At 26.3% G+C, this 13867-nt stretch overlaps 1 protein-coding gene across 1 annotated transcript; it reads right to left on the reverse strand.

Annotated features, from left to right (window-relative positions):
• Positions 1 to 1530: 1530 nt before the first annotated feature.
• Positions 1531 to 6294, reverse strand: LOC140676271 (uncharacterized). Its single transcript, XM_072911165.1, has 6 exons — positions 5613 to 6294; positions 4882 to 5120; positions 4050 to 4198; positions 2992 to 3506; positions 2508 to 2738; positions 1531 to 1757 (listed from the first exon to the last, which is right to left on the reverse strand). The coding sequence occupies exons 1-6, from the start codon at positions 6292 to 6294 to the stop codon at positions 1531 to 1533; spliced, it is 2043 nt and encodes a 680-aa protein (XP_072767266.1).
• Positions 6295 to 13867: the final 7573 nt, after the last annotated feature.

The following is a 13867-nucleotide window of genomic DNA, read 5'->3' on the forward strand; positions in this document are numbered from 1 at the left end:
GCGTTCCATATTCATAAGCTTCTACCAACGAACTTCCATCGTTCGATGGCATTTGAAGCGAATAGACGTACTTCCAAATGGTAATTAGAAATCTACTATATATAAAGTAAAATATTGAAATTTCTACTTTAAGATATATGTAATAGTAAACATTTAATTAATCAATTATTTAATTACATATTTATATGCCTAATGTATTTTTTCTTATTTTAGTAATTAGAAAAAGTAGAAATATTTTAAATCAAAATAACTTTAATAAAAATATTTTTATATTTTTTTAATATTTATAATATTTATAATATTTATAATCTTTATAATTTTTATAATATTTATTTTATTTTAATTTTAAATGTAATGTAACTTTATTAGACTTTTACACATACAAATTACAGTTTTTTATTTATTTAAAATATATAATACTCTCTCTCTCTCTCTCTCTCTCTCTCTCTCCATATATATATATATATATATATATATATATATATATATATCAGTGGCTTAGATGTCAAATAATATAAGTCCACTCAAACTAGAGTTTGATTTATTAGAAGATTAAAGGTATAGACAATGCGATCTATCACAACCAACCATAACAATTCTGAATTCGATTGTTTTCAAATTCAATCAGATTACATAGTTAAATTATTTATATATGTCTTTATGATAAAAACAAAAAATTCTTATTTTTCAAATTTTTGTTTTTTGAACCTGTACCACTTAGTATCTGATTGTGAGTCACATTATATATAATTTTATAGACATAAAATATAATAAAAATGTAATACAAATATTTTTGTCAAATGAATCTAGAATAATCGCAGATAAAATATTGAATAAAAATATTATATGAAAAAATTTTTATGTTTAGAAATATGTTAATTAAGTTCTTTATTTTTTTCTATGCAAATAGATTAATTAAATTGACAAATTAGTTATTAATTTAATTAATTAAAATATGATATATTTTAAATGTTAATAAATATTAAATTTATTTTATCAATTCGATAATTATATAATATTATATAGTATATTTATTCAATTTTATACATTTGGTCTCACATTTAAAAATGACATTTATATTTTACTTAAATGGATTAGAATTAATTCAGTTATTTTATTAAAAGAAGAATAAATTTAGAGCTATTTGACTGCACAGCAAAGCGAGAAAATATGAATGCTAATCTTAAATGAACAAATTTTAAGAAACGACATGATAATTTCGTTCTTTTAATACTCTCCTTTCGTTTGCATTTTGAAAGGTGCAGCTACTTCTCTTTGAATAACGTTGAAAATATGTTTATTTGAACTTAAAGTTTGCTAAATATATTTGCTTATGGAAATAGAAGATAGTTTAATATAGCGTCATGAATACGAAAGAAAATATTTAATAAAGTGGAATAAAATAGTAAAATAATATAAAAAAGTGATATATGCAGAATTAAAAACATATAAGATAGAAAAGAATAGCAACACAAAAATGTATACTCATAACTAACAGACACAGAAATATTAAAAACGATCAAAATAATATTATGTATCGTTATTTAAAAGATTCTTGAGCGGCATGAGTATCGTATCGCGAAACTTACAATCATGTTGAGAACTCACTTTTACAAATGCGGGAGCGTGTGGTTGTGGTAATTTCGGCGAAGTTAAGCCTGCTTTCGTGATTCCAAGCTCCATCGGCCTTGTGGCCGGATTACCCGTATGTAACGTGTAATTTATCCCACCAAAGCCGTCTAGTTGCAGCTGCAAATCTGCAAAGTACATTAATTGCGTTACGTCTGCCGACTATGCAAAAGAGTTGTTGAACAAACGGATCTTTAAACGATCTTGCTAACTAATCAATATCGATTACTAGAAAGATTTACGTTGAAGGCTGCAAGGAAAGAGAAACTACATACCGAGAAAAATACACATAGACGTTACGTAATTTTAGATTTTTTTGTTTCTTCAGATTTTTCTCAGAATTTGTTATAGATTTATTATATATAATTATATAAAAGAGCGTGAAATTATTGTTGAAAACTTTATGTATCGATCTAATATATTAAATTGAAAAATGTAAAAAAATGTTAATGTTTAAGAGAGAGAATATTGTATATTTTTTTACGAGATTTAATAAAAAGATCAAAAATTTTTTGTATTATTTAGAATTTAATTATAAGTCTTGAAGAATTTTCAAGTATCACATAAAGTTTAGTTTTAGTCTGAGTTAATATTAAGTGTAAAATGTTCAATTTAAATGTAACAAATTTTTTATCAAAGAGATTTGAAAAATTACAGCTGAATTGTTGTCAAAATTTAAATATATACGCTAAATTATATTTCGTTATTTTATATTCTAAAGCGTTCTCGTTGAATGTATATATATCTGGAGACACTCGTATTGTGTTAAATTATTGTGTATGTATATTTTGAGAAACTCGTATTGTCTTAAATGTTACGTTATGGCACCACGTCCAGAATCAAAGAGAGATGTAAGACTTAGCATATAACGAAGATACCTGTGGGGTACCAAGGATTTCTTGCCTCTTGAGTTTGTCGTAATTGTTGTTCTACGCGATGTAAACTTTGCCCGAGATTCAAAGTTGGTATGCTCGCAGGCATGTCAGCCATCATTCCACTAGGTATTCCTGTTGATATGCTACCAGTTATGCTTTCAGATATACTATTGGATATAGTTGGAGTCAGATTGTTTGGTATGCTTGCCATAAAGTCCGAAGGTAATTTCATGTCTGTAAGAAAATATATAATTGTGCCATAATTGTTACTAACATTTGTTGAATCATAAAATTGGAATTTAAAAGAAATCTTTTTTTTATTATACATATAATAAATTTATAAAAATTATTGAGATGCAAAAGTATTACAGTAATAATTAACAAGAGTTAAGCGAGAAAAAGTGGAAAAAGATTTGCAAAAAAAATTATGTTACTTGAATATCTTCGCTATCATCTAATAAAATATCATAACGAGCTACAATCATACTTAATGGTAAATTATTATTTGTCGCCGTGTTAGACGCTACGGACTTCAGTGGTAACATTGTGGTAAAGTCACTGCTGATTTCCATTGGCCAAGAAATAATCGAAATAGGTATGGCAGATATGTTTGATAGAACAAAGTTTGTCTTTCCATTCAAGGATAGTGGAGCAAATAACGTTTCTGGTTGTGAGAATTGTTGTAAAGGCCAACCATATTTAAATCCCTCAGGCAATGCATAGTTTGTGAACGAGTTCTGAATATCCTTGAACCCTCTTTTGTGCTCTTCAGAGAGAATATAGTTTAACATAGGATTTTGAGTACTAGTTTTAAGATTGTCCTTCAACGTTTCCGAAATTTGGAATTTAAGAGGATGCTCATTGTTCTTGAAACTGTTGTTCTTCGGCATTTTCATAAATAAGTGAGCATGTATATTGTTATTTAATTCATTTTGGGTGGGAAGAGAAGATGTCAAAACAGCTCCATGTTTAGTAGCGTAAAACTGAATTGGTCCGAGAGTGCTAAAGCAAACGAATCAAATTTAGATACATGGAATAATGAGAATATTATTTTGTAACTTAGTCAAAGTATACCAACAATCAGTATTAGTATATTAATATGCCATTTTCTTTTTGCAATTACAGAATTCTACAATTAGATAAAAAATTACTAAAAAATAAAAGCTAATAAAAAATAGCAAGCATATTAAAAATATTCCATGATTAAAAGTTTAATAATTTTGTTATTACTATTTTAAATTTATAAATTTTTACATATGTAACTAAAAATTATTACACACAATAATAAAACTAATTACATTAAAAATCTGTACACTTGAAATATTATATTTAATGCAATATCAATTATAAATTAATGCTAATTAATAATATAAATTATATTATACTTATACAGAGCAATTTACAATAATACAATTAAATAAAAATATAATGGTATTTAAATGGCATTCTTGTTATAAAATTGAGTATCTTTACGAGTTTACACTGTACAGTTACATTGTTGTACTAATCAAACAAGTAATAAAGCTCGGGGCAGCTATTACGTACTTTCTGACGAACGGTGCTATTGATGTTGCCGTATCCATGACAGACGAACTGGGCTTGTTTGTTAAACTCGTTAAGATGTGACCTACAATCGAAGATTGGTTCGTGCTAACTGAGATTGATGGAATAGTTGTAGAGGAGCTGTCGATTGACTAAAAACAATAACAAACTTTTATTAATTAATCCGTCCTAAATTGTTTTCAAATATGTTTTTTCGACACATTTATTTCCTTCTTGTGTATTCTATGCTTTTTAATAATCAATTGTATATTATAATTATATATTATATTAATATAATATATAAGTTAATATACTTCAAGTTTTGTTTAATAAATAATAAAGAAGAATATTATTAATTTTAGCAAATTTCATAATAAGCAAAACGGAATATAATGTATAAAAAATTACGCTAATAATGTAATATAAATTGACGCGCAATTATTATTATTGTAATAAAATATGATTATAATTTATATTAACAGTTTAATAATTAAAAGAAGTGTAAATTAATTAATTAACGTAAATATTAATTGTAAAATTTTATTTATAAATTTTGTTTATTTTATATTAATGTAAATAAATATATGTAGAGAGAGAAAGAGAGAGAGAGAGAGAGAGAGAAAGAGCGGAAAACTTGATAAAGAGTTGACAAGTTTGTGACAGCTTTCATTTACGAATAGTAATTACTCGTAAACTCGCATGTATTAAAATTGCCACAAAATATGTTTTGCTTTGTATCGAACATTAAATTCAATATAGGCAAGATTAAATTTTAATTACGTAATATTTCACTTTGTAAAACCGAAATATCACCTGTCACATAGGTTTTGCTTACCGTACAATTGCTGCCCGGCAATGATGTAGTCGACTCTGGCAACGGCGTTGGACGGAGTTTCATTTTGACAGCTTCTAACGAATAAATTTTACCAATACTTGAAGGAAAAGAAGACATGGAAAAGTCAGATCCATGAATGATTGCTGATGGTGACGTAGAAGACATTTTGATATTTAATGGAGAAAGATGCTTGGAAAATGAAACCGCCGGCATTGAAGGCAATTTAAATGCGTGATCATCTGTAGCAACATATATTATTATTAGCATCGTTTAAATAAATAATGCATTATAAAATTCCTTAATATATTAAAATATAAACATTGATATCGGAAAAAAACTTTGATTTCTAAAGAGGTATTATTTTTTAAACTCACGCGAACGTATATACACATATCAAATAGAAAGATATCATGTCAATAGATATCATGTCACGCGTAATAAAAATACAATTTAAAAGAATAAAATTTGTTGTAAAAAATAATTTACGTGATATGATCATCAGATTAAAATATGAAGGGCAAGCTTGATCAATGCTTCAATTAACAATCCGTTTCATGTTTTAGTCAAAAATTCAATATTGAATTTCTAGTGAAACAATTTTAACGACAGTTGAATTTAAAAATTTTAAAAAGAGAACATTAAATTCATCAATAAAATTGCTGACATAACGTCATTTAAAAAATTCTAATATTGAAATAGTGTATGTATATGTGTCACATATATGAATTTACCGTATTTAGTGTACATCGAAAATCCTTTATTGGACGAAGTTTGTACATTCTTATGTCGTCCATACAAATTGATTAGTTTGTTGTAAGACTCATCTTGATCGAACTTGATCGAATTGGAGATGGAAGGAAATTCGACGAAAGTCGGTTGCTTCAGAGACGATATTTGTTCACTTGAAGGTAACTGTTCATAATGTAAATTTTTAAATGGCCTCTCAGTTGTAAACAATTGCTCTTTAAACGGTGTTTGGCTTTTATATGTTGGGAATTGTCTCTCAAAGATTTCCTTTGATGTAAGCGATTGTCCGATGAAAGGATTGTCTTTGAGAACCTCTCGTTCTCCTCGCAATTCCTGATTTTTTAATATTACGTCTGTGTACAACGGTTTATCTCTAAACGACGTTATTGTAAAGGAATTCTGTCTAAACGGTTGATTACGAAGAATTGGAAACTCAGGCGGATAGATAATGTGATCCTTCAAGGGCAGATAGTGAAGAGCTTGTTGGTTGATGGTTTGATCTCTCACTGCTCTAATAGGCGGAGTTTGCTGCTCGATCGTCTTGTCGATAAATGATTGAGATTGATCAAAAAAGAAATTTCGCGAACAAGGTTTGCGATGAGATGTGATGTCCGCATTGAAAAAAGAAATATCTCTTTTGCTTTTGTACGCCCCAGTTACTGCCATTATCGCCACGAGGATAATCTGAAAAAAGAACGCACTCAAGGTTAGAAATATTACGAACACGGAGACGATATTTATGACATTTGTGGCGATATTTAGATTCACAGGCTCACCAAGACTCGCGTATGGCACATTATAAATAATCGTTTTTTTATATAAGTATTATGTTTTATTATAAACTTTCTTTTCTTTTCTATTATTTATTTTGTTTTAAAAATTAAAGGTCTGATATATTAATTATAATTTTCGCGAATTTTAATGATTAAGCATTGAGCATTAGTAACTGTAGTAAGTGTATGTGATGGATATCAACGGTCTTATATAGGATTGATGAGATCTTTCTAGTTTCTTGCCCTTCCATTGCCAATCTGAGACTGGTCTGATAAAATACGTACTAAATGTCTTTCTCTTTCATTGTAATATATACTATTTATAAGTTTGAAATTATTATAATTTTTCTGCAAAAGATTTTTAAATATGTTAAATAATTTTCTAATTATATATTATATACAGAGAATTAACAAAAATTGTGTTAGATTTTATAATATCTTAATATATACAATTACATTATATATTATATATACATATATATTTTACTTCTTATTGAAAAAGTTTGGAATTCTTCCGATATGTATAAAAATCTAAAATAATTGATAAATCTATTTTTTATACGAATAAGAATTAGGAAGAAAAGCAACAGTAAAAGACACTAAAAAAGAACTATGTTTACTACATTGTTCTAACAATAAGTGCACTTGCAAAAAGAAATAAAATTCATTTAGAGGTTCTTCCTAGAAAAATTGGCCAATTGAAAAGCTTGTCCTTTACAGATAGATGAATGAATTACAGCACGAAGAATGTAATCTCAAAGGAACTCGTTTCCCACTAGCTTCTTCGACTTTCACCTAAAGACAAATCGGGTGAGACGAAAGAAATGAAATGTACTTTGCGAGACTCCAGAACTGGAAAATGAGAAACAGACAAAAGAAAAAGAAAATATATATGTTCTTTTTTTTTAAGCGAAAAGGTACCGCACGAAAAAGCTATCATTTCAACATGGCTTATTCCCAGCCTTGTAGTTGTGGATTATCGCTTTCTTTCAGTAAACCAGAAAGACAATCCTCCCTTTCCCTTCTCTCCACACATATATACGTACACATATACACGCACATGTGCCTACATACAGACACATACGCACACTTACACATTACTCTTTACTGAATTAAAAAAACAAGATTAGTTTCTGCTTTCCCTGATATTATCATTACTCTGTGAAACATGTTTACTTTTATCGCATTACGATAATTAAAGATTGATTATTTAAATAATTATTTTTAAACAATTCTATTGAAAAATTACAATTTTAAAATGTTACTGAATATAACATAACGTTTAGAGTTTTAATTTACTTATTTAATTTAATTTAATTTAATTTAATATCATTTTTTAATTAATTTAAAGTTTTCTAGAAAATGTAATTTATCATTATTATAATTTAAATTTAAATAAAAGGAGCATGTGTTATTAAAAAGAGAGAAAAAATTGAATAAAGTTACACAAAATATATTATTTAAGATGAAAATCACCTCTTGTTATTAAGATTTAAATTACCTTTCATTTCTTTTGTCTTTCTTTAAATGATGAGTTTTCTGTTAATATTTAAAATTAATTATGATTAAAGTTAGTACGTTTGATTGTTTTCTTTTCTTTTTTAGAATTCTTATTATTAAAAAGTTAAGTTAAGAAAATTATTATATATCTGTGTTGCATAAACATACACATATATTATTATACACATTTATAACTTATATTATAATTTATTTTATAAAGACAAGTTATTATATTTTACATAAGAAGGTGGCAATACATATATGTATATATAATACATATATTACATACACATATGAAGTACACCACATATCTTGTCAAATATATTTTCCGAAAAGTAAAGAAAAATAATTTACTGTTTTAAAAGATAATGTAAAATAAAATGTGAAATAGAAACAAAACCACAGTTATATAAATATAATAAAGTTTCTCAACTAAAAGAACTGAAGAAGCATTTGCTGCTGTCTCTCTTAGGATATTATAAAACGAATTATCAAACTTTTTTAATGTAGGGCTCATTAATTTTATTTAGAAAGAGATGCCGTTTTGTAATTTGCGTTCATATACAATCTCAGAGACTACATTAGTTTAATTTTTATTGCTTTTTTACAGCTATGCTTCTTTGAAATTCAACGGATATGCAGAACCCCGTTGCCAAGTACAAACTTTAAGACGATCGTATTTCACGCGCTCATGAGGGTTGCTCGAGGATACTAAAACGTTACCTCTTGTCGAAGGTCGACTGAGTTAAGAATCCGCTATGGAAAATATTACGACCATCTCTTAAAATATTTGCTTTAAATCGTAAAAGTGAGCAGCAGTACTCTTGATACATTCATCAAAATAGTCACAAGTTTTTTTTCATGTTTTCACTCGCGCATATCAGAGAAACCTGAAAGATTCGCATTAAAAGTAACGATATGCATATAAAAGAAATTGTAAGTAGTAGAATTTAAATAGTAAGCGAATTGACAGTTTTAAATTTCAAATGATTTATGTGCTATTGGAGTGCTCAATCAATTGATTTGTTTCCTGTTAAAGTTTATATTTTCTTTTTTTATATAGATTATTTATAAGTTTATATTTTTTATATAGATTTATAAAATATAAAAACTTAATAAAAATTATAGTGACTTAGTTATAAATAATTATAATTACTTAAAGAATATACAATTATAGATAAATATAAATAATTATTATAATTACACGGGAATATATTTTATAACGTGTGAATTTTCAATAGGCAGGTGTTTTGTGGATTTTGTGTTTTCAGTTGAACTAGCAATCAATACTATAGTTTACTATGAAGGCTTTCAAGCAAATTGAAATTGCATGTTACGTTCCGTGCATTTAGATTGTTACAAAATATACGGCTGCGAGAATGAAATAAGGTCGAAGGTTTCTATTATTATTGCCTTTATATGTATATGTATATATAGTTCAAAAGTATCATCAATAGCATTGCTTTTGCAGTTTTAATGATTATTGTCTTGAAAGAAGAGGAGAAAAATGTTTCAAACAATAATGAAATTCATATTCAATGAAAAAAAATTATATTAAATCTTCTACTTTATTTGTTTGTTTTTTTTTATTTTTTATATATTATATAAAAAGATTTTTATGTGTGAGTATATATGGGAGTGTGTGTATGTATGTGTGCTCAAATATTATATTTGTTATTTTAATGAAAATAATAGAATTTTTAATTTTCATTATCTATCCCAATTTTTCACACACACACACACATATTATTTTCTATTTATATTTTCCCAAAATGTGCCACTATAGATTATCAACTAAATTTCTTTTCCTTAAAATAAAGGTTAACATATAAATAAATAGATTTGATTAATAAATCTTAAAATAGAATTACCTTTATATAATAATATATAGAACATAGTTGTAGATAAATTTTATTAGATATTAGGAATTTTAGTAGATATTAGGAAATAGGATAATTTATAATAATATAATAATTAAATTCACAAACTGTCTATTGTCTATATTAATATGTATTTTTAATATTATATTTATAAGTAAAAAGTTATTATTATAATAAATATTAGAAAGGGATATTTTGTAGACATACACGACTGGTAAGTTTTCTGGCGAGAAAGATAAAAATAAAATATAGGTTTTTTTTTAACGCCGTATATTACCATACATTGTACTATAATATTTCAATTTTTAAAAGTATTCTGATCAAATCCTTTTTTATTCTCTATATAATTGTATATCTTGTAGATTAATTTCTCATACAAATATATTTATATTATATTTTAAGTTTAGTTAAAATATTAAAAACTTTTCTTTTCTTCACTGTTGCGTATTCAATTTATCTCAAATAGAAACCGGAATGAATAATAATTTCAATCTTTGTCTGCAAGCGATTTGCAGAAACTTTCTTTTACATTGGAAATTTGTTAACTTATTAAAACTGTACAGTTTTCAACTTTACACGAATTTAGTTTTAAAACTAGTATTTACTTAGATGCTTAAAGCAATTTATTATCTGTTTTTGCAGATAAATGTAGCTTTCTAGAGACAAAGTAGATGCGAAAAACAAGAAAATAATTGAGAAAGATATTACGAGCATTATCACACATGATTATAAAGCACCATGAAAGGCTTTTTGCGCGACATATATTAACATTATCTCGCGATACTAATTAATGTATTCCATTTATGAAATGTTCCTGGCTTTATGAATGATTCTAACTTGCAAGTAGATGAAAAAGTAATATCTGTAATAAAAATGTAATGCTCTCTCGTTTAAAACAAAATTTTATGAACTATGATTGCCATATTTTAATGTAATTATTTTTAAAAAGGATCTTTTCTTGTGAATATTTCTTATGGCATAATAATTTTATAGAAAGCTTGATAACTTAAAAATATATATAGTGCGTTTCTCTTATTATTATAATTAATATATACTACATATATATATGTATATTTACTACACTATATATATATGTAGTCTCAAATATAAAATATTAATATTTAAATCGCGACTTGTTCCATTATACCGCTAATATTTAACAAACATTAATGTGTTTTTATTTGATTCAATGTATTTCAATATTTGCAACCAGAAAATTTAATTTAGTTTCACGATATCGACATTCGAATCGAATCAATTGGCGACCAAATTGGCGGTATATAGAAAATCCAAATAAATTATCGAAGATTAATTTGCTCAATTAGAATTTATCCCATCACGTCATTTACAAGAAAAAAATTTATAAAGCAAAACATTGCTATAATTGCATGCAAAATCATGTATTTTGAATACATATATATACACATATTATACTAATATAAATCATGTATTGAATTAAAAATTAACCAATTATAAAAAATATTGATTGTTCCGTATATATACAATAAGCTAATATATATAATTTATATTTACATTTTTTTGGTAAAAGTTAAAGAATAGATTATTAAATATATATTGTCATGTCAATAACGCAGCTAAAATTATATAAATTTCAATTAGTTATATAGCGACATAAATGTAATTCGCGTCATGTTCGTTTGTTTGTGATAATTCTATAATGCCATATAATCTCATGCTTTGTATTTGTAATAATCGTTTAAATAGTCATATTAATGCAATACAGAAAAAATTAATCAATACTACATAGTTGGACGTTTTCTAACGAGCACATCTCGTACAGAGCACAAGAAAAACGCAGTTAATTTTTACTCGTACTTTCACGCCAAATAAGCTTGCGCAAGTTTCGCCTCGCACTAGTGACACGCTAGAAATTGCAAATTTTATCGTCAGTCTGCACCTATATGTGACAATAGTGATTTACGAAGTATTTAATTGAACGTTTTCGCCACGAACGAAATTGGCCGATTATACGTCATTGTCCATGCCGTAAGCCTCTGTTCACCGACGCAATCTGCCGTATCTTCTAATTAATGCTGCGAAATCGGGTGACCATGCATGTGACGTCTGTCGTTGCCGGAAAAACGATGCGAGAGAAACAAAGAATGCATTTTCAAACAATGCGACAAAGATATTACGGTTATCTTTCATTCCACTAACATTTTGACATTCGCAATTTATTTGAACGGTATTAAAATAATATTATAAACGGTAATATAAACAAAGTTAAACAAAATAGTTATTAAAAAAATAATTATTGAGAATAATTACTTAAAAGTAAAAATTTTCTGTTTTAAATAATATATAATTTTTAGGAAGAGAGAGAGAGAGAGAGAAAGAGAGAAGGAAAGAAAAGAAAAAAACCGACTTGTAATGAGAAAGAAATATGTAATTTTTTACTATGCTATGATTAGGTATTATGATTATTTTTGTAAAGATGTATAACATTTTAGAAAAATATTGTTTATTTACATATATGTTACATATATGCAAAAAATTTACATAATCAAAGAATTATAATATACATATTTGTTTGAAAATACTTTAATAAAATAGATCAGTCAACAGTGTCAGCTTCTCACATAAATGCATCATCAGGTTATAAACCAGTTTACGAACAGCCGCATGACACTTACGTCCCGCTTTGGAAAGTCGTTCGATCTCAAGCTATCTTGAACTTGCCCGATGAGAATCCATAACGTGCATGCAGCAATATAACGAAAAAGTCTGTCATCTCAATTTTCAATCGAGCTCGTCTTTTCTTTCCCGTCTATTAAGGAACGTTTTATCCGTGTAGGGTACTTGTTGGAAAGAAGAGAAAACGTGATTCTCGAAACTGCTCTATTGAAGTTCTTTATTGCTGTGGATCTTAACTGGAGGAAATATAGAAAAGCTAATGAATTACTTAACAATGACAACAGGCAGAAAAGTTTCGTGGCTAAAAAAAAAGAAAGTACGACAAAATAAATAATAATAACTTTACGCTTCCTGCGAACTGTAAATAAATTAGTTTAACAGAAATTTTCTATTCATCAAAAAATAATAAATATTAAGAGAAAATTTTTTGACAAAAAGTGTAAACAAAAATTTTTATATTTAGCAAAACAACATCTTTATATTATAAGAGAATGAATCTCCTATACAATACATCTAATATTCTGGAAACCTTATCACAATTATCCATATTTTAATTAAATATTTATATAAAATTATAAGAATTGACGAGAAATTAAATATATTCTCAGGAAATATAAGAAAAGAGTTATAAAAATTTGGAAATGTAAACCAAACTATTGAAAGCACTACTGGAAGATTAGTATGAAACATGCAATGACATTTGTAAGATGATAAATGCTTATAACAATCTAACAAAATGTTTAATTCATTTATTTAACAAATGTTATTATTTAATCGGTTCAGTATCTTTCATAATATTATATTGTCAAAGTATTTTTTTGTCAAAATTTTCAGAAAATGTTTTATAAATATTGCCTATGGTATTAAATAATTTTGATGTATAACTCTGGTATTTATGTGTTATTTCAGTAAAAATATTGTAAAAATCATGTATAATTTTTGTATTTTAAACATTAAATATTAAACATTCGATTAACGTTTGAATGATTTCATAATCCATACATATGCACGTTTTAAGAGAGCTGCAACAGTTTTATCAAAATTAATCAACGCATAATTAAAAATATAGTAGGTAAAATGTAGTTATGAAATTTTGAAATATTAGAAAAGCAATCATTTATAGAATTACTATTTGGAAATTAATAAAAAATACAAAATCAGTGTATTTAAGTAAGATACCACCTAAATAAAATAAAATAAATAACAGCTAGCTCTATTATATATTTATTTCTTTTAAACTTTATTTCGTTGACTGACGCGCGTTTTTTTTTATTATTAAAATTATATTATTATGCAACGAGAAAATGCGAATAGAGATGCAACTATAAATAAAATACGATCTTAAAAAATTTCTCTTAAAATAGTACACTATGCTGCAAATATAAAATATGATACCATTTTACGAAGCACTATAAAGCACTATAAATACAT

The sequence above is a fragment of the Anoplolepis gracilipes genome, chromosome 2 (assembly GCF_047496725.1).
Source record: "Anoplolepis gracilipes chromosome 2, ASM4749672v1, whole genome shotgun sequence".
In the NCBI taxonomy this organism is placed as follows: Eukaryota; Metazoa; Arthropoda; class Insecta; order Hymenoptera; family Formicidae; genus Anoplolepis; species Anoplolepis gracilipes.

Excerpts from the sequence above, each read along its gene's own strand:
- LOC140676271 (XM_072911165.1), bottom strand. The coding sequence starts at position 6,294 with ATGGCAGTAACTGGGGCGTACAAAAGCAAAAGAGATATTTCTTTTTTC. Across the intron at positions 4,199-4,881 it reads TGCCGGGCAGCAATTGTACG|TCAATCGACAGCTCCTCTAC; the intron begins GTAAGCAAAACC and ends TATTGTTTTTAG. Across the intron at positions 3,507-4,049 it reads ATAGCACCGTTCGTCAGAAA|CACTCTCGGACCAATTCAGT; the intron begins GTACGTAATAGC and ends CGTTTGCTTTAG.